The 20,898-nt window shown below is 40.3% G+C and overlaps 1 protein-coding gene across 4 annotated transcripts in view; it reads left to right on the forward strand.

Annotated features, from left to right (window-relative positions):
* Nucleotides 1–20,898, forward strand: part of CDC42BPA (CDC42 binding protein kinase alpha) — a 167,352-nt gene that overhangs the window by 82,596 nt on the left and 63,858 nt on the right. For all 4 annotated transcript variants that reach the window (XM_035111463.2, XM_060272965.1, XM_035111467.2 and 1 more), the window contains 4 exons: nt 5,043–5,176; nt 7,167–7,409; nt 8,699–8,809; nt 11,402–11,649. In XM_035111463.2, the coding sequence (XP_034967354.1) occupies nt 5,043–5,176; nt 7,167–7,409; nt 8,699–8,809; nt 11,402–11,649 (736 nt within the window). The remainder of the gene's footprint in view (nt 1–5,042; nt 5,177–7,166; nt 7,410–8,698; nt 8,810–11,401; nt 11,650–20,898) is intronic.

Genomic DNA, 20,898 nt, shown 5'->3' on the forward strand with positions numbered 1-20,898 from the left:
TTTTCATGAACATAGCTGTACAGGAATGTATTTTCTGTCCAAAACAACTGTGGATGGAAAAACTACACTGAATAACTGGCATCTCAACTTTGTTAGGCTACGCATGGAAGAGTTTATAATCTGATTTGGTTTCTTGTATAAATCACTTATTCAAGTATGAATGCTGAAGTGAAATTTATGGCTGGTATATATAGAGAGAGTATATATAGAGTAGCTTACTTGTTTCTCAAAAATGTGCTGAAAAAGGGATCAAATTCAATACTGTATTTATAAATTGAGATGAGTTGTCTGATAATGAAATTTGTTCTTCCAGTTCTTGATGAGCTCAGTGACATGTTTGTATTAAATTGTGTAGTAATTTCCAAATTATACTGAACATTGGTGGGGGAACTATTTCAGACTGAGAGATAGATTGGAACTTCTCCAACCTTCCCGGGCCCACATACCAGTGGTGGGTGGGGCAAAAATAAATAGAGCATGAAAAAAATGCATGTACCTGACTTGTTCCCATGCAATATAGTGAGGCCTTGGGGAGGAGCAAAGCACTTGTGTGCATTCAACCAAAGTTCATTTTAAATTTTGGATTAATGTTGTGGCTGAAGAAGATCTCTGAATACCTGCATGGATTTTTCTCACCTAAATTTTAAGTCAGAGCTTCAATTTTATTTGTATGGTAAAGGTAAAGGTAAAGGGGCGCCTGACCATCAGGTCCAGTCATGTCCGACTCTGGGGTTGCGGTGCTCATCTCGCTCTATAAGCCGAGGGAGCCGGCGTTTGTCCGCAGACAGCTTCCGGGTCATGTGGCCAGCATGACAAAGCTGCTTCTGGCGAACCAGAGCAGCGCACGGAAACGCCGTTTACCTTCCCGCCGGAGCGGTCCCTATTTATCTACTTGCACTTTGATGTGCTTTCGAACTGCTAGGTTGGCAGGAGTTGGGACCGAGTAACGGGAGCTCACCCCGTTGCAGGGATTCGAACCGCCGACCTTCTGATCAGCAAGCCCTAGACTCTGTGGTTTAACCCACAGAGCCACCTGGGTCCCTTTTATTTGTATGGTACATTACATTTAAAAAAATCTTCTATATATTTCCAACTGGTGATGCAGCTGTGAAAAGCACAAAGTTAAAGTGTTGCTATTGTTAAATGGGTTTCCATTGCATGAGAAAAAGGACAACAGAATATTTTTATAAATGCACAAACAGCAGATACAGTGGTACCTCGGTTTAAGTACACAATTGGTTCCGGAGGTCTGTACTTAACCTAAGTGAACTTTCCCATTGAAAGTAATGGAAAGTGGATTAATCCGTTCCAGATGGTCCACGGAGTACTTAACTGAAAGTACTCAAACCGAAGAGTACTTAAACTGAGGTATGAATGTACTTGGAGAACTGGATAATTCCATGAAAATGTGACCATACAGACTCATTTTTCATTTTCATATCACTTTAAAGATAATTTTCCAAGCAACAATTTTTCAACATGGTATTTTACACATGAGTAAAATAACCTGAAGTGTGACATGTATTCAGCACTTGCCTATGAAACATATATATTACCACAGATGAAAAAAATATCCATAATTTAAGAGAAAATACTTATCCAAGTTATGCTTGCCGATCAGATGGTCGGCGGTTTGAATCCCCGTGATGGGGTGATCTCCCGTTGCTCGGTCCCTGCTCCTGCCAACCTAGCAGTTCGAAAGCACATCAAAGTGCTTCCCGATTATTTTTGTAGGGTTGGTCAAGGCAGCTAACAATCCATTTAATGTTCATCAGAGTAAATATTATGTGCTGTGCCTAATGTTATATATATGTAAAGAAGCTTACAACTGTTACATTGGTCACTAAAGAATTACCCATACTGTAAAATAAGCAAAATACTCTTCTTTGTATCTGTAAGGATATTGGAGTATAAAAAGGTTTTACAAAACCACTCTTTTTCATTTTCCAGTGCTATTTCTCCTGTTACCGGTACTAATCTGTTCTCAGATTGCATCTCTTATTGTGGGGCCCCAGAGTGTGATTCAGAGTCATTTAATCTTATGCTTGTACAGATCAGAAACAAGACATTGGATCCTACAATGGGTCCTGGGAATCCTTCACAGGCAGCCTGATGCTGTTTGTTAGCTGCCTTGTTCGGAGCTTCGTTCTACTGTGTTCAGTTTACTCCTGAAGAGTATACAGTATAGGACTGGCAACCTACTAAGACTCACCAACCTACTAAGACTCACTAAGACTCACCAGCATGCTGTGGTGGTCATGGTTTGAGAACCGTTGTTATATAGTGATACAGCTGCTTTTGTGTAGAACTACAGCTGTTAACATAGAACAAGAAGACTGAATGAGAAATAGCTTATCACTAGATAATATACCCTGAATCTGGATTTTAATTTTGTTTCTTTATTGAATGCTTGCTTAAGAACACTTCTAGTGAAAATAAGAGTTGAAGTGTTTCACATTGGAGTTCTGCTCAGCAGTGGTCTTACTAAATTATGGCATTTTTCTCTCCCCATCATTCCAAACAATGGTAGCCTAGCATATGCTTTTAGTTTTTGAGGTCGAAGTTATAATATTAAGTTATCTAAGTTACATAGGAGAAAATTTTGAGGAATCTTTAATATAGTGAAAAAAATGTAAGGGAAAGAGTAGACAAGAGAGCAAAGTAATTTACACGTGAAAGAGAGATTTATTTTGGCTCTCTTTAACAATATATCAATTTCGTGTGCTGGTGACTTCAGCGGAGAGTTAATCATTTCTGCCATTGAGATACAGCTGTTGTTTAAGCTTTCCCAACTTATTAAAAGGAGAGTTGAGAATTTCTTCTTCTTCTTTGGCGATCACTCTAGTCAAGTAAGATTGTCTTCCATAACAATGAGTTTTAACAATGAGTCCGTAAGTGACTGTGGAGGCCAGTTCTGGACCCACATGTCCTCCCACAGTGGGGACATTGGTTTCTGGGCAGGAGTTGATCACAGTGTGGATATGCCAAGCGTGCCTTCCTCTTAGCACATTTCTCCCTTGCGTCCTGAGTTCGAATGTCTTCAAAGCCCATGACACCTTTGGTAAAGGCTGTTCTCCAACTGGAGCGCTCGCAGGCCAGTGTTTCCCAGTTGTCAGTGTTTATACTACATTTATTTATGCATGCATGCATGCATGCATGCACCACTAGCTACCGGTATGTGTACAATTGCTGCTCTTTCAGAACCATGTTGGTGAAAAAGATTAAGTCAGTGTTGGGGTTCTAGACTAGAGAAAACTGGTTGCAAACTTTTTAGTCTGATTGAAATAATTTTGGATGGATTGGGTGGATTTCTTTATGACATTTTGTGACATAGCTGAGATATTCTAAATGCGTTTTTAAAATGCATGTTTGCTTTTTAAGGTGATTCACAGGGTTTTCTTTGAATAAAAGGTTTCAGGAATATGTTTCTTCAGTAGTTGCTGATGCAAGAAACCTAACAGGACATGCAAACACAAATAATAGAATCTTAGAGTCTAGTCCAACCCCCGCAATGGGTTGAAATAAAGAAATAATTAGAAATAAAGAAAGCTCTCTGAATGTAATGTGAATGTGATCAACAAGATATTGCCTTTAGTAATTCAATATTTTTGGTAGTTTTGTTTAAAAACACACACACAAAATACAGAATATTCTGCTATTTAATTTGTAATGTCCTAGCATTGCATGTTGTGATTATACATCATAAAATTGCACACTATTTCTGGCAATCAGCTAAAGTTGAAAATTTAAACAGTGAAGGGGATTTTTAAATCTGATCTTAAAATTGCTATGCTGAACCTGGAGTTCCATTTCCTTGGAATTAAGATATGCTGAAACAGTTAGACCTTGTCCCTGACAGCACAGTGTTGTTGTACTTCTGGCTGGTTCAGTGCTTCTGTCTGTCATGGTTGTGGCTACATACAGCAGATTTATTTCTGGTTGTGTGTTCTTTCCTGTATTAGGTTCATCTCTGGGGTTAGCACATATTATTCAAGTCCAAGCGAGATGTGTGGCCATGTTTTCTTGTTTCTGTCTTCTTCCTGTCCCTTTCCATTAAAAAGGCAAAACCTTCCAGACAGCGACTTCTTAATACTTTTTCTTTCTCATTACAGAAATAATTAGCTTTGACATTATATATAGTACAATTCAGGGAACATTTAGAAATGCAGAGTAATACATTATTCTATGTAGCTGTTGCTGCTTCTTTTTTTCTCATCAACAAAAGAAATTTGGGGATGGGAGTTGAATATGGACAGTCACGCACAGTCTGCTGTGCATGATCACACAAAAAATGATAGCTAGATAGAACAAGGATGATGCTGGTAAAGTGATGGTAAAGGAAGTTGAGTGTGGCCGCATCTACTCTCTAGAACTTGCTGTCCATTAAAATTAGGCAGGCACTTTCACTGTTTTCAGGGCTTGTTTAGGCAAGTCTACCCTGACATGTAATTCTATTATTTATATCTGTTTTAATGTGTCACGAAGAGTCGGACACGACTAAACGACTAAACAACAAAAATGTGCTTAACTTTTTAAAAGCTGCCCTGAAAGTTCAATAAAATGCTTGGAAACAAACATGTTTAAGACAGAGGTTGAGAGCAACCAGCTGTCACGATATTCAGTTGCCTACCTAGGCAAATGTTCACACTAGCTCACTGTTTTCTATCCATCAACAAGCAAATTAGTAACATCAGTATAGGGAAGTGGACCTTAAAGAGACTCTGGTTTTGATATGTGCAAATTTTCAGATACATAACTAAATGTGGAGCCTCATCAGCAACTTATTTTACAGAAGGGACAGTTTGAAACAGAGCTAGGAAGCCCTGTTGCTATAAATAACACTCCACACACAGAGACCAACACGGCTACCTACCTGTAACTCCACAGACATCTCTCTTGCTTTGTAGTTGGCAACTAATTGTTCAACTGGTACTCCTCAGAGGGCTGGATTTAGCCTTGGGGTCTTAATTGGCTATTACTATTGTATAGCAGTAAGTATTATATTTTACCCTGTGATGTTTAACAATAATTTTCTTTCCTAGATTCTGGACGACTGGAGCAGCAGCTTGAAGAGGCCAGTTCTGCAAGGCGAGAATTAGAAGATGCTTCCAGACACATCAAAACATTTGAGAAGCAAATCAAAGCACTAAAGCAAGAAAGGGATGATCTTAATAAGGTAAAAATGATTTCACCTGTGCTTTTATTTAAAGACAACGCTTGCACCCACTTCACTTGAGGAACGCTTTACTTGAGATTTAAATGGTCTTAACATAGGTATACAGAGAAAAAATATTGCACTGTATAAACATATCAATCTAAATGCTATTTATGAAATAGTTATTATTTAAAGAGCGTTGTAAGCATTGCCAAATATGTGGTCTTGTTTGATTGGTTCCAGACTTTAAACTATTCCATGGGGTCATGTCTCTTTCTATAGGACACCTTTTTAGATTCAGGTAAGGTATAAATGGTACAGGGAAAACCATGGAATAGCTATGCCAGAGTAGAGATGTAAAATGAAGTCTGAAGATCATAAGAAGATTTGGACATCCTGAAGGTATTAAGATGAATGTGTATCTACGAATACACTGTGGAGAAGGGAAACACAGTGATTTGGGGAACAGTTTTCAAGAAACGTGGGATCTAGTAAAACTAGCATGAAAAACTTTTGTAGTGTCATATTAAATCAACCTATAGCTACATTTTTTAAAAAAAATTATGCATGTTACCATGCTTATTTGACATGTGTGTCTTTATACATGCCTGAAATCTACTTTTGCTTGCTCATGAAGTAATACCTTCTGGTACATAAACAACTGGGAGGGAGCGGGGATTTGCTCTAGTGCCAGGAGAACCTCTTCCCATAGCAGTCCTTGTTCTATTCTTGCCAGAGGACAGGTTGCTGTGGGTCTGGTAGAGCCACCCAATAAATGAGCACATCTAACCAAATCAAGGGACCCAGGTGGCGCTGTGGTTAAACCACTGAGCCTAGAGCTTGCTGATCAGAAGGTCGGTGGTTCGAATCCCTGTGACGGGGTGAGCTCCCGTTGCTCGGTCCCAGCTCCTGCCAACCTAGCAGTTCAAAAGCACGTCAAAATGCAAGTAGATAAATAGGAACCGCTACAGCGGGAAGGTAAACGGCGTTTCCATGTGCTGCTCTGGTTTGCCAGAAGCGGCTTTGTCATGCTGGCCACATGACCTGAAAGCTGTACGCCGGCTCCCTCGGCCAATAATGCGAGATGAGTGCGCAACCCCAGAGTTGGTCACGACTGGACCTAATGGTCAGGGGTCCCTTTACCTTTAACCAAATCAACAGAAGTACAGCATGATGAGTGATAGGAAATTTGCTTTGGGTCAAAGGTGCAGGTATTCTATCTTCGGTTTAGTTAGTTGGTATAAGGGCCCCGTTAATGAGTGGCATGGTGTTTCACCTGATTGAATTCAGAAGCGGTAGATCTTGTGATCTGGCACATCCACGATCTCCTTAGCCCAGAGAAAAGAAGACAAGGCTATATTAATTTCCATGACAAAAGAGGGTGGTGGCTGGTCCTGCCAATATAGTCTGTCTTTGAGAGTCAGTTTTTCCGAACTAGCAGTTAAAGACAAGAGAGAGAGACTAAGATAGGAGTGTGGGGAACATAATGAAAGCGAGCTGTTGACAGAAAGGTTTAACTTTGGCCATAGCTACATATAATTAGCTGAATAATAACCAATCATAACCAATTCAAATTTGGTTATGAACTTCCAATGAATGCTAGCATTTTTGTGGAACCTTTTTTGCTTGTTAAAACACTTGTTAAAGATTCTGTACAGGATCTCTTGTTTGGGGATGAGAAATGGGCAACTGATATTTGTTCGTATTAATTCTGCAACCCATCTAGTGGCAGAATTCTAAAATTCATGGTTTTGTAAGGAGAACTATATGAAATATTACAGAGAAAATTTAGGAGAAGTAAAATTGGATATTGTTTATTAAAAGTAATAATGAATTAGGAAATGCAAGAAGAAATTAGGAAGATTGGAAATCCTTAGACGTGGTTGATGGAAGTCCAAAATATTGTATAAGATACGAACGTTAAAGGATGTGTAAAATTTATGCAAAAAGCTAATAAAAACAAACAAATAAATAAATTTATGGATATTTTATCTTTTGCTTTTGACTGCAGGAACTAATTGAGTCTAGTGAAAGATTAAAGGCCCAAACCAAAGAGCTGAAAGATGCACACAGCCAACGGAAACTGGCTATGCAGGAATTCTCTGAGATGAATGAACGCCTTACTGACTTGCATTCACAAAAACAGAAACTTACTCGTCAAGTCAGAGATAAGGAAGAAGAGATGGAAGTGGTGATGCAAAAAGTAGAAAGCTTGAGGCAAGACCTACGCAGAACAGACAGAATGAAAAAGGAAGTAAGTCACTTTTGGGGATAGTAACTACTTAGGAAGGTTGCTCAAAATAAAGCCTATTTCCCAGTGATTTTGATTGGCATGGAATAATGCTTGACAAAGAATTTACTTTTGCTATTTGTTTGTAATTCTCTGCAGTAGCTTCAGTATATTTTCAAAGTTTCATTCTTTCAGTCTGGCTTTATGAAGTCTGGAAGATTTTTTTTTAAAAAAATGAGTATCTCAGTATAAATTTGCAAGCTAGCTAACATTAATGGAGGGAAGATGAAGGGTTGCATTCAATATAGTGCTAAGTACAGTAGCACTTTGCATGAGCAGAATGGCTTCTACTTGTCTAACAAGACTTCTCTCTCTGCTTACCCCTCCCATGTCCCCTAAATGTCTTCCGGGTTTTTCCCAAACCTCCAGAGCAGATGTGGTCATGGTGTTGGGGGGCGAGGGGGATGTCATGTTGCACAAGCAGAGGTTATTCAGCTTACACATTTATTTAATGGAATACCGCCAATATCATTGAATAAGCTGATGATAACGTATCAATGCTTTTTATTTCATTTTTTGGAAAAAATACAGAATAAAGTCAGGTATCAGGAATCCATTTTATCTGTTGTGAATAGATTTTAAATACAATATTCGCTTACCATTTTAAGAGAGCAATCCTATATATATTTACATAGATGTAAGCCTCATTGAGTTCAGTGAGACTTGTACCTAGGTAAATGTGTATAGGATTGCAGTGTAAGTGTCTGATTATATATATTTACTTTATATAATCTGTTTCACTATTTATTATTAATATTTAATTATTGATGTATGTAAATGAATTGGCCATGCTTTTGTATGTAATGGCAAAACAACAAAACAATGATTATTTAATAACAGAGAATAGAAGTATTTGCAGCTCTGAGTGAAGATTGCTAGACAACACAGCTGCATTGTAGTATGACTGGTTTCCAGAGGTTGGAGGCTAAAAATAGGAATGAATCATACACTGCAGTTGCTTACCTACTTACCTGAGTAAGCTTCATTGAACTTAGTGGGAGTTCAGTGAGTAGACATGTATAGAACTGTTGGTGTACAATTCTAAGCACCCTTATTCCAGCTGATGTCAGCGGGACTTACTGAAAGTCAGTGTGCTTTGGGAAGTTCATTGCCCTTGGCTTCTGCCTAACCATCCAAAACAGGCCACAGTTGAGGACAGAATACTAAGATACGTGAGTTCTTTTTCTGTGCATTATAAAAGAAACCAACGTTCAAAAGAGTGGTTATGATTTTTTAAAAAAATATTTTTGTAGCTGGAAGTTCATGCTGAAGCTGCAGCTGCTGAGGCATCCAAGGACAGGAAATTGCGTGAGCGAAGTGAGCAGTACTCTAAGCAGCTGGAAAATGAGTTAGAAGGACTAAAGGTCAGTCTTTGTTAACTTCATCATTTTAAAATGGAATAGCCACATATCACTGTCAGACACAGAATAAAGAGGAATGCAAGTTAGTAGTGTAAATTATTGTATCTAGTCATGGAGGGAAAAACAAAAACTTGTGAATGCTTGTTTCAATGTACTTCCAGCACATTAGTACAAACTTTTCCTCAATTACCTCATTTACATGTAATATGAAAGGTTAGAGAATCCCAAGAAATGTTACTAGTATAATAATAATAATACCACCTTTATTGTCAATGTACAACCTGTGTACAATGAAATTAACCGAGCCCCCCCAAAAAAACACTCAATCTCATTGCACTCTGTGTGCTTGTCACACAACACACCAACCCCGAACGTCAGTTGCACTATATTATTTTCTGTTCACCAGCCTAACAGCCCATGAATAGAAACTGTTTTTTAGCCTGTTGGTACGACTGATTATACTTCTATATCTCCAGCCTTAGGGTAGAAGATTAAAGCAGTGCTGCCCGGGGTGTGAATTGTCCCTGAAAATTTTTCTCACTCTCCTAAGGCAACGATCTCTTGCAATGTCATCTAGTGGGCTCAAGGGACAGCCCATGATATCATGTGCTGTGTTCACCACCCTTTGTAAAGACTTTCTGTCCGTGGCTGTCAAGTCAACGTACCACACTGTGATACAATATGAGAGGACACTTTCTATTGTGGACCAGTAGAAGGAGGTCATCAATTTTTGTTTAACATTGTTCTTTCACAAGACCCTGAGAAAATGGAGTCTCTGTTGGCCCTTCCTAACCACCTGAGTTATATTGTTTTTCCAAGTGAGGTATTCACTAAGGTAAACTCCCAGGAATTGAAAGGAAGAGACTCTCTCCACACCACCACCACCACCACCACCACCCCAATATGCAATGGGGCTAGTTTGTCTCTTCTAATGCAGAGTTTGCCAGATGTAACTAGAATAGTCTGCATTTAGTGACTAATGGAAAGCAAGGGATTCCTGAATGTTATGAGCCATTTTCAAGTGGCTCGGACAGGGGATTTTGTTGGGAACTTTGTCTTGCTATGGGATGGCAAGATGAGATGGACCATGGACATGATAATTTCTGAGTGTCCTCTCTGGCATTGCAGATTCCATGCTTGTCTTTGGTATTTATAAGAACTGTAGTCAATGAAACAGGCCAGATAACAGCTAGAGTGCAGATTGCAACTGTCTGACTCCAAAGGTGGCCGAAGAAAGGTTAGAGCATATAATCATACATACAAGATGGCAGTGCAGGCAGTGGAGAATGCGTATTTTGCTGCCTCTGCTGCATCCTCAGATAGCCACACAGCAGAGCTGTTACTAACACCTGTCTTATCAGGACTGCTATAACCTATTAGGCAAGCAAAATCAGTCACCTTCACTGTCTTGATGTCATTATTATGCTATCCCCATTGAGGCATCCTGTGCCACACCTAGGTCAGTTTTGTGGGATCAGTTTCAGTTGATGCGGCTTGATGACGTGGACAAGGAACTTGCATCTATACAACTGATGACATGCCCACTCTACCCATACCATTCATGGCCAATTAAAGCTAGCCTAGGGTTCCACAGGACATAATTCTGTCCCCAATGCTATTTAACATCTATATGAAGCTATTGAGAGTAGGCCTTGTTTGGAGTGAATTGTCATCCGTAACACCTGAATTGGGAGCGGCCATGCATGCCGAGAACTGATGCCTGGACACAGTGGCTAGATGTGGGCCAATGAAACAAATCCTGTTAAGCTGGAGACCCTGTGGGTGAGAGGTTCTTGTGTCTGGGAGATAGACCAGTTTCCTGACTGGATGAGGTTACACTCACTCTGAAAGAGTAGGGAGACCAAGTACAGTCGTACCTCGGGTTGCGAACACTTCGGGTTATGAACTCTGCAACCCGGGAAGTGTTTTCGTCGTGCGCGCGCTTTGCACATGCGCAAAAATGGCGCTCGGTTTGCGACCTTTTCGGGTTACGAGCCGCGACCGGGAACGGATCGTGTTCGTAACCCGAGGTACCACTGTAGTAGTCATGGCTTGGAGCACCTTTTACCAGCTTTGGCTGGTATGCCATCTACAGCCATTTATATATTGTCAGGCATAAAAGCATATCCTGAAGTAGAATTGTGCTTTTAAATATAAGAAATTCAGTGTACTGTTTAAAAAAATTGTTAGTGTTTCTCAATCTGTTCTTGAACAGAATGCTGAAATGATAGGAGACGATTAAGGCTGCACTCATATGCATGCTTTCCTTAAGGGTATGACCCATTAAATGCTGTGGGGCTCACTTCTAAGTATATATGCATAGGTTTTCACTGCAATACTGTTAAAGCCCTAAGGATTCATGTTACGTTTAGGCAATCCATTGCTTGACACAGTATAGGGTGTCTTTGCTGGCTGTTACTTTAGTTTGACATTGATTTCAAAACTTGGATATTGATGTAAAAATGTAATTGCAGTTAGTTGCACTTTCATTTAAATGTCCGTCCCCCCGCAAGATTGAGGTATTTCTAAGCTCATAGTTCTGCTTTGAAGACTAATCTTGCAAGCTAATTATGAGATGTCCCCTTTTTTTAATAGCAAAAACAAGTTGGTCGCTCCCCGGGGGTGAGCAGCACAGAACATCAACAAGAGATCACCAAATTAAAATCTGACTTGGAGAAGAAAAGCGTTTTTTATGAAGAAGAGATATCTAAACGAGAACTAATACATTGTAATGAAATAAAAAATTTAAAGAAAGAACTGCGTGATGCAGAAAGCCAACAACTTGCTCTCAAAAAAGAGATCCTAATCTTGAAAGACAAGTTAGAAAAGACAAGGAGAGAAAGGTATGCATAACTCAGTTATTTTGCTGCTTGATTATGTGTCCATTTGCAAAACCCAATGTCTGTTCCTGAATCTCTGCAAGATTTTTGCAAAACCAATGCCACTGTGGCAAATCAAATACAATAGTTACATTCAATATATGTGGTACTTCACCATACTGTACTTACACTGACTGTATGTAAATGTTCAACTTTGTTTAACTTTGAGGCAACAAAAAGTCTATTTTAGATTCTGAAGCGTACCTAACCTGCAGTTCTAAGCAAACCTGGTAGAAACTATTTCCAACTAAATATTAGGAGGAATAAGTAATTGATAAGGAATTAAAACTGATGGCTTGAGCATGAGCTTTATATTAGAGTGGCAGTACTATTCTGATGGGACGCGGGTGGCGCTGTGGGTTAAACCACAGCCTAGGGCTTGCTGATCAGAAGGTCGGTGACAGGGTGAGCTCCCATTACTCGGTCCCAGCTCCTGCCCACCTAGCAGTTTGAAAGCACGTCAAAGTGCAAGTAGATAAATAGGTACTGCTACAGCGGGAAGGCAAATGGTTTTTCCTTGTGCTGCTCTGGTTCGCCTGAAGCAGCTTTGTCATGATGGCCTGGAAGCTGTACACCTGCTCCCCCGGCCAATAACGCGAGATGAGCGCCGCAACCCCAGAATCGGTCACGACTGGAGCTAATGGCCAGGGGTCCCTTTACTTTTACCTTTTCTATTCTGATGGATAGTGTCCATAAGCCGTCTCCATCGTTTGTCCTTCATGTGTTGCAGCAAGCAAGTTTTGATATTTGTTAGTCACATCTGCATGATGTACATGGAATCATCTCATATTCTCACAATGACACTTTGAGATGACATGTCACTCATTGTATCACATGACTGAAATATGGAGTTGAAAACAGATTTCCCTGGGCACAGGTTTGCTGGGTCCCAATACCCTGTACTTGCGGTTCATCAATGATGCACTGCACAGAAACATTTATGTAGGTGTCTTTGTTCATATAAGACTGTACATGTGTTGTTACTCAGTATACATGTTTGTACATGATTGCTGGTGCCTGTTCTTTGTTTGAGCTCAGATTGCTCAAAGTAAATGGGAGAGGGATCCTTTATTATTTAATTTTCGGTGAAATAATCATGCAGTCCATGTCTTCCCACCCATCTGAACATATCATAATCCACTGGAATGATACAGAGCTTGCTTTATGAGGCAGTTGGATAAGGGAAACTTGAGAAAGTAAAGAACCCACCTCATTAAGTATATAGTTTCCCATTGACCTGCAGCACAATCTGCTTCAGAAAGTGAAAAAACTGGTGGAGGTGAGGAGGTGAGCAGCACTTTACTACTTTTTCAGATCAAGAGAAATGCAGGTTAGAATTGAGAGGCCAGGTGGAATCTTGGATTTTGCCCTCTTGAGTGATTCATTTCACACAGTAAGAATTGTTAAAATGCCTGGCCTCTTTGTTCAAACTCTGTATACTGGAGTTATGAACACTGACATAACCAGGAAGTCCCAAAGTTGTAAATCTGCTTTGTTGTTTTGTTTTGCTGTTTCTCTCCCCTACCCCTCTCGAATACACTGCTTGTCTTTGACGTGAACAAGTAATATGTCAGAGTTAAGGTACTGCTTATATCTGCTAGCACAAGAAGTGTCACTTAAGGTGTCCTGAGGCTTTTCGGCTCCAGACTTCATCCAGTGCTAACATTCGTCATCAATCCACCCTAGACACAAGCCTTCTTTATCTGTTCTGACAGGATGATTTGTTTTCTCTCTCTACCATGGTAGCAAGAAGTGGCACTGAGAATGCCTCTCAATTGTATTTATCAGTAACAAACTTTACTTACTGGCTCATAAAATGTTCAAGTATCTTATAATTGTATGCTACTGTTGCCTCACATTAACAGGAGATTCTAGGGTTTTAAAAGGTGTAGCCCATACATGATCAGAAGGACAAAAATAAAGATCAGTGCAGTACCCAAGCAGGAAACTAAATATAATGATAACCTGCAACTTTATGTGTGTCACTTTCTCTCAGGACACAGTAAAAAAATCAGGCTTCCTCAACCTCAGCCCTCCAGAAGTTTTGAGACTACAGTTCCCATCATCCCTGATCACTGGTCCTGCTAGCTAGTGATCATGGGAGTTGTAGGCCAAAAACATTTGGAGGGCCGAGGTTGAGGAAGCCTGTGTTAGATGGTACTGGTAAACAGACGTGTGTTTTCCTTTTTCTGTGTATGAAAATAAGAAACTTGCAGGATAGCTGCCCCCTTTTCAGGAAAATACGGTGCACTGCCATGCAATTTTCTTTTGTGAGGTTTTGAAGATACTATTAACATAGTAAGCTATCCACCCACCTGGCCCAAGTTTTATCATTCTTTTCTTCCTTTGACTTTTTTGGTGGAGACATTTAGCGGTTGATAAAAGCATCAACTGAGCCCTTTCCTGTTGATCTAATTGTAGCTTTGCAAATTGTAAAAGGGCTGTAGCTTGCTTTCAAAAAGTAGATGAGGCTGATACAATAACAGTCACACAACTTTCCCCTGTTCAGCTGCTAGCATTCCCCTATGTTACGCAGGTTCCTTCTGTCATTTCATAAAAATGTTTGGTGTATGGTTGGGTCAGTAGAGCAGACTTGAGAGTTGAAACTATTGGCTTATCCTTTCCCACTTCCAGATGTAGCAAGGTACCGTGTTTCTCACATTTTAAGACACCGTCTTATAACTTTTTTTCCTCAAAAAAACACTGGGTGGCTTATTTTCAGGGAATGTCTTATTTTTATTACGTCAGGAGCCGTGCCCCTCTTGCTCCCTGCGGGGCAGGACTCTTGACTGAAAGAAAAGGACGGGCAACAGCCACCACCAAGCTCCGTGAGAGGGAGTCTGAGGGAAGGGAGGTGTGTGCGTCCCTGGCCCAGCCCTCTCTCCCCGGCCCTGGGATGTTCGCGAGGGAAGGAGGGAGCTCCTCCGAAGGGCTGCTCTCTCTCTCTCTCTCCTCCCAGGTGGGGACTCACTTAATAGCAATCTGCTACTCTGGAGCTTCTTAAATTTAAACCAGTACAGTATAATGGAATCTATCTGTGTGATGCAGTCGTAGCAGTAGCCTATACGTAAAGCAAATAAGGATCTCTACCAGCCAGCCCAAGACTTAAGAGCGAAAGTTCCAACAATGTAGCACTTTGTAGCACTGATAGCAAAGAGGCTACCGGCTGAGAACAGGCTAAGAGATACTGTAGAAAACAAAGAAGGCAGCTGAGCAGCAATTAAGATGGTAAATGGTAGCAATTAAGTAGCAATTGAGCCAGCAGGAAAGCGGGGTGAGATAATCTGCTGGTCCTAACTGCTTCTCTTACCCACAAAATGTTAACTTTTAGCAGCTCCTAAACAGCGAGAAGCCACCGGCAGCGATCCCGGTACCAGTAAAAATCCTTAAAGGGGCAGCTCTACAGACAAGCAATAGAAAGAAAAAGAATCCTCACTTTTTAAAAGGCTTTTAAAAGGGGGGAAGGTGGGGGGAAGCGAGAGGTGGGCTGTGTGTGTGTGTGAGAGAGAGAGAGAGAGAGAGAGAGAGAGACAGAGAGACAGAGAGACAGAGAGACAGACGCGCACACAGAGTCTCTCCCTAAGGGGAAGGCAGCGTCTTCAATCGCCCCTCTTTTCTTCCTCCTGTTTCATCTCCTCCCCACCGCGAATGCCACTTTTCTCCTCTTCACCAAGTAGAGCTCACACAGCCTAGCTAAAAAAAAAAAATTCGAACGGGAGGGGAAATCACGAGGCTGCAGCAACCAGCAGTTATGGCTCTTCGGTGCATTTTTACAAGCTTTTAAAAGAAATACGTGTCTTTGGAGCGACAGCAAAATGGGGAGAGATTTTTAGGGGGGGGAGTTGGCTGGCGGGAGGGGGGAAGGGTCTATCACTATGTCTTATTTTCGGGTTATGGCTTATATCGCACAATTGCTTAGAAATCCTGCTATGTCTTATATTATGCCTACGTCTTAAAAAAGGAGAAACACGGTATAAGTAGACATTTGTGAAGGGCTATCTCGATAATCTATATGTATTTAGGGTAGTAGGGACGCGGGTGGCGCTGTGGGTTAAATTACAGAGCCTGGGGCTTGCCAATCAGAAGGTCGGCCGTTCGAATCCCTGCAACGGGGTGAGCTCCCGTTGTTCGGTCCCTGCTCCTGCCAACCTAGCAGTTTGAAAGCACGAAGTGCAAGTAGATAAATAGGTACCGCTTCGGCAGGAAGGTAAATGGCATTTCCGTGCGCTGCTCTGGTTCACCAGAAGCGGCTTAGTCATGCTGGCCATATGACCCGGAAGCTGTATGCCGGCTCCCTCGTCCAGTAAAGCGAGTGCTGCAACCCCAGAATCGTCCGTGACTGGACCTAGCAGTCAGGGGTCCCTTTACCTTTAGGGTTCTGAAATACCTACATGGAACATGTAGGATCCTTGAGTTTCCCCATGCAAGGTACAGTTGCAGTTTCTTGTTTACCATTCAGAACCAGAAGATGATAAAAGGAGAGAGAGAGTGTGTGTGTTTCATGCTGTATTCTCTTTTAGATAACCTGATACAACTACAGGTGGGGGTGGAAACATCTGGCCCTCTTGAAGTAGTTGGACTATAACTCCCATCAACCCTGACCTGACCATAGGCCATTATAGTTGTGACCGATGAGAGTTGTGGTTGAGCAACACTTGGGGACCATACATCCCCTGCTGTTTTAGGACACAACTTTCTCTTCAAAATTTAGGTCCCCCCCCCCACAACATGGGGTTGGTGTTCGCTCATTTAAGAATATTTCTGCTCCAAATAACATAAACCATTCCCCTTACTGAATTTTTTCTATGGCAGCCTTAAAATTCCTGCAGTAGGTTGGGCTTTAAAAATCAAAATAAATTGCTTTTGTAAGACATTTGGAATTCAGTAGTTTGAATCTATTACCACCAACGTGAAAAGTCATAAAGCAAGTAGTGCTTAAGAAAACACCATTGTGTTAAAAGGCAAATCATTCTTCATTCATTTGGTTTTATTTCATAAACAAATATGAATAGGGCTGCTTTGGTACTGTAATATTGGCTAATAGGACTGAAGAATAGGTGAAGCACCTGTGGGTCTTAGGTGGAATCAAGCTGAATTACTGAAAAAGACAATATGTGCTTCAGTATTTTTTTTAAAAGCACACACACCTGAAAACCATAAAACAGTTGTCAGAGCTACATGTTGAGGTGATGAATGTGATAGAATAGTTTTATTAGCTGTACTACATGCCCATGATTGTCAAAGCCATGAATGAGTTATGTAGAGTATTTCCAGGCAAGGAAATAATAAAAGCTTTATGCCACACATGTACCTTACACAACCCATTTCTGGAAAAAGAAGCTGCAAAGGTTATTGCCAACAGTAACTCTTTTCATTGCTCATTTAAGCCCTGTGCAAACAGTATCTACCTTCAATGGAAGTTTGAGATTGTGCCCTCTGACCTTGCCCTTGGGATTTGAGGTTGTGTTTAAATAGAGGCCTGTATGCATGGAGTTGACATGTGCAGGTGTAATCCTCCCAGTTTGCAGGGGTCTAGATCAGACCTGTGTATACTGCAGTACATGCACGTAGGCTACTTTTGATTGAGACTTCCAGCTTGCAGGTGTCAGGTGGGTTTGTAGATAATCAACATCTGCACTAGTTAATACACCTTAGATGTGGAAGCAACACTAGAGTAGTTGGCATCAACCTAGCTACTAGCCTTTCTCTAGTTTTTCGCTTACTCTCTGAGGTGCCTTTAATGTTAAAGGATGTTGCACTGCATATTCTCAATGTGTTGTGTTGTGGTTTCTGCTGCTATTCTGTTTTGCTATTTTAGTTTTGTTCCAAACTTACTATTGTGCTTTTATAATTGTATGTTAGGGCTATTTATAGTTTTTTTAAAAAAAAAACCTTCTTGGGCAATATAAAGAGTGGAAAGGAAGTTATGTAAAAGAAGTCGGGAAGCATGTGAGATAAAATTGCCAAATGGGGTCATTGTGAGAAATAGGAAGCAAAACAATATGCCGAAAATGTCCTTTATCAAAATAACATGTAGGCAGGATAGGCTGTGTGACAACACTAATTTTAAATTCTTTCAAAAAGCAAGTTGAATACCTCAGTGAATGAGCAGGAGTACTTTTATTTCATCTTATTCTGTGGTTTTGCAAGGAACTAAAGCAAGTTAGTTAGACTGTTGCTTTCCTATTGATTCGAAAATGTATTGAAAAAGCCTATTTGGTTCCAGTTTATGTTCCCAATGGGAGTCACTAAAATATTGGCAAGTTCATGCATCATAGCGTACCTTGTTTTGAGTTTATGCTTCTTTTTATATTTGTTACCCTTCTTAGCTTAGCATAGTTTAGTCTTCATTTAAAAACAAAGGGCTGCCTCACATGATACAGTGCATGGTGACATCTACTGATATTTCAAAGGAGTGCCTAGAACAGTTTTGAGTATTCTTTTAAAAACTGAAGATACTGCAAGGGGAATACTGATCAGTTTTATGCATCTTTATTTCAGAATTACAAAAGAACAGCATCTGTATTCTCCTTCCACTGTGAAAACATATATTTAAATGATAACACCATAGACATGTTCAGGCATTTGTTTGAATCCACAAATTGCATTCCCCCATCCATGGATGCAGAGCGTATGTGTTCAGAAAAATGCCTGAACCTGTAACATCTCATAAATATACTGTATATAGAACTGGAACTTACTGTTTCCCCTCTTTTTTTACAAAGTATCAACCTAGTACACATTCACGGGTGCAACTTGGTATACGTGTTTAAATTTCCACTGATTTTTGTGATACTTGGAGCCTGATTCTGTGAATGGTTACTCACAAGTAAGGCCATAGTTGAGACCATAGTTTGCTTTGACTGCAGTCTTGAAATATTTAACCATGCTCTGGTTTCTGCTTCGCATTTTCTACAGTTCTTGTGCCAATAGACAACTGAAGTGTATGGACAGAGGAGAAGTGTTTCAGGGACTAGGAAGAACAAATACTCTCCACTGTGGCTCTAAAGTTTATGTTTGCTTAGCTCTAAGCTAGCATTCTAAACTACTTCTGACTTTTCTCTGTGTTCCATTATTTACTGGTTTTGTTTCTTTCAGGAGAGCTGTTTAACACTGCAGTCTCAGCTGAGACTCACAGCACATCAGATTTCTAAGGCTACCACCAAAGTGGTTTAACATAAAAGCTTCACATTGCATTTTCCTCATCGTCTCATATTGCATCAGATGCAAATTTAAAGCTACTTCACAAGCTGTGAATGAAACCACCAATACTAGAAGCACAAAAAGTACTAAGTGCATATAAACACAAATGCAACCAAATGCTTAATTAAAGACTCTGGCCTGTTGTCTGAGAAGTTAGCCTTAAACCCATGTCTCCCACATAACTGTGAGACCCATTATCCATTCCCCTGACAGTTAATGCTTTAATCTTTTTTGGCTTTCTCCCAGATTGTTCTTCATATGCATGGAATCTGTTGGTTGGGGAGAGGGATGGGTGGTGTTGGATTACAGAATTAGAGTTTAAACAGTAGTGATTAATATGCTACATTGTTAGAATGAAGTGTTATGTTTCAAATGATGCCTAGCAACACACAAATTCAGAGCTGGGTCTGATATTGCTGTGCTATATTTCAAAGTCTTATTGAAACAGTAAATGAATTTCAAATTAGAGATAGGAAATTCAAACCAAAAATACTCTTACTGAGTACTATTGTCATGGCTCAAATGCTGGCTGATAAACATTGGTGGGTAGTTTTGCTGAACTGTAAAAAAATATTGACTAAATTATATCACCAAGACATTGTGCCAACATAGCCCTCATTCACATGTAACACTAAGCCAAACGATAGCTTAGCACAAATAAGCAAACATGCAGGATCCTGGAAATATTGGATCTGCATTGTTCTTTCTTGGTCGTTCTAGTGCTTCACTTTGCTGATCTAAGCTTAGTGTGTCATCTGAACCCAGGTTCATGGTTTAGCTCTCTCAGTACAGTACAGACCACAAATGGGAAACTATAGGAAATACAGTCCATGGATTGTATGGACAGAACTAAACCACTTACCCCAGATCTGGGTAACTCCGTAAGCTAAACCGTAGCTTAGCTCAACAAAACAACCAGAGGAGAAAAACAACCACAATATCCTCTCCACGTATGCTCATTCACTTTTTTAAAAAAATATTTTTTATTACAGATTTACTTGTATTACAAGAGTACATATAGTGTCTCCATTTTCAATTCATAGAATCTTTTTCAGAGTTTAGTTACATTTGGTGTGAGATACTGTTGTCGTAGACATTACACAGTTGGGGGGAAAGGGGGGATACTGATCCTTCTGTCTGTTGCATAGTGTTTGTACAGGGTTTTTGTGTCAGCGTGATGTGAGTATGTATGTATGTATGTATGTATGTATGTATGTATGTATGTATGTTGGTGTGAGAGATGAGAGGTTGGTACGTTCGGTTGGTTGCATTGTGGTTTGTATGTGTGAGGGGGCGTGTTGGGTCAGATTAGCCATATCGATTCACATGCCTGCTCATTCACTTTAAGCAATGGTTTGACTTAGCCTGATGTAAAAGGCAGACCAGTATGACTGAAATTTCTTAACCATGGTGAAAGATTAGAAACGGAGTGTATTACTGAGCATTCCCTCTCGATCTGTTGCCCTCAGGTCTGGTTAAGCATTACATCCACAGTGAAATCTACCATGCTTAAGACTAACTAGATGTTAAAGATATGATGGAGAAGCATCCCCTGTTTTACCGGGGAGACCCAGCATGCTCCTTCTTGACTTGCTTTATGATGGGCATTTAAGGCATACTGGTTCTAGCAGGCTTTCAACAGCTCTTGATTGCTGCTTTGCATTTTTATCATGATGTTTTGATGTGGTCTTTTTGGTTTATTTATACTTTATATGGCATACTTCAGTAAATGTAGAGCGATAACATAATAGGCCACATAGAAAAATCATAATATTTTGAAATAAATAAAACAAAACAAACTAGGGATCCAAATGGATAAATATTTTAAATTGGGGATCCCATGATTTGCTGCTCTTGGTCATCTTGAGACTTATTCTGTTTTCAGTTAAATTAAAGTACATGCAGATTTGCATGCAGAGGTCTCTGCTTGGGCTGGGAAGGACTCCTGCCTGAAACTCTGGAGAGCTGCTTCTGGTCAGTGTGGACAGAATAGAACCAATGGCCTTACTT

The sequence above is a fragment of the Zootoca vivipara genome, chromosome 3, assembly GCF_963506605.1.
Source record: "Zootoca vivipara chromosome 3, rZooViv1.1, whole genome shotgun sequence".
Classification (NCBI taxonomy): domain Eukaryota; kingdom Metazoa; phylum Chordata; class Lepidosauria; order Squamata; family Lacertidae; genus Zootoca; species Zootoca vivipara.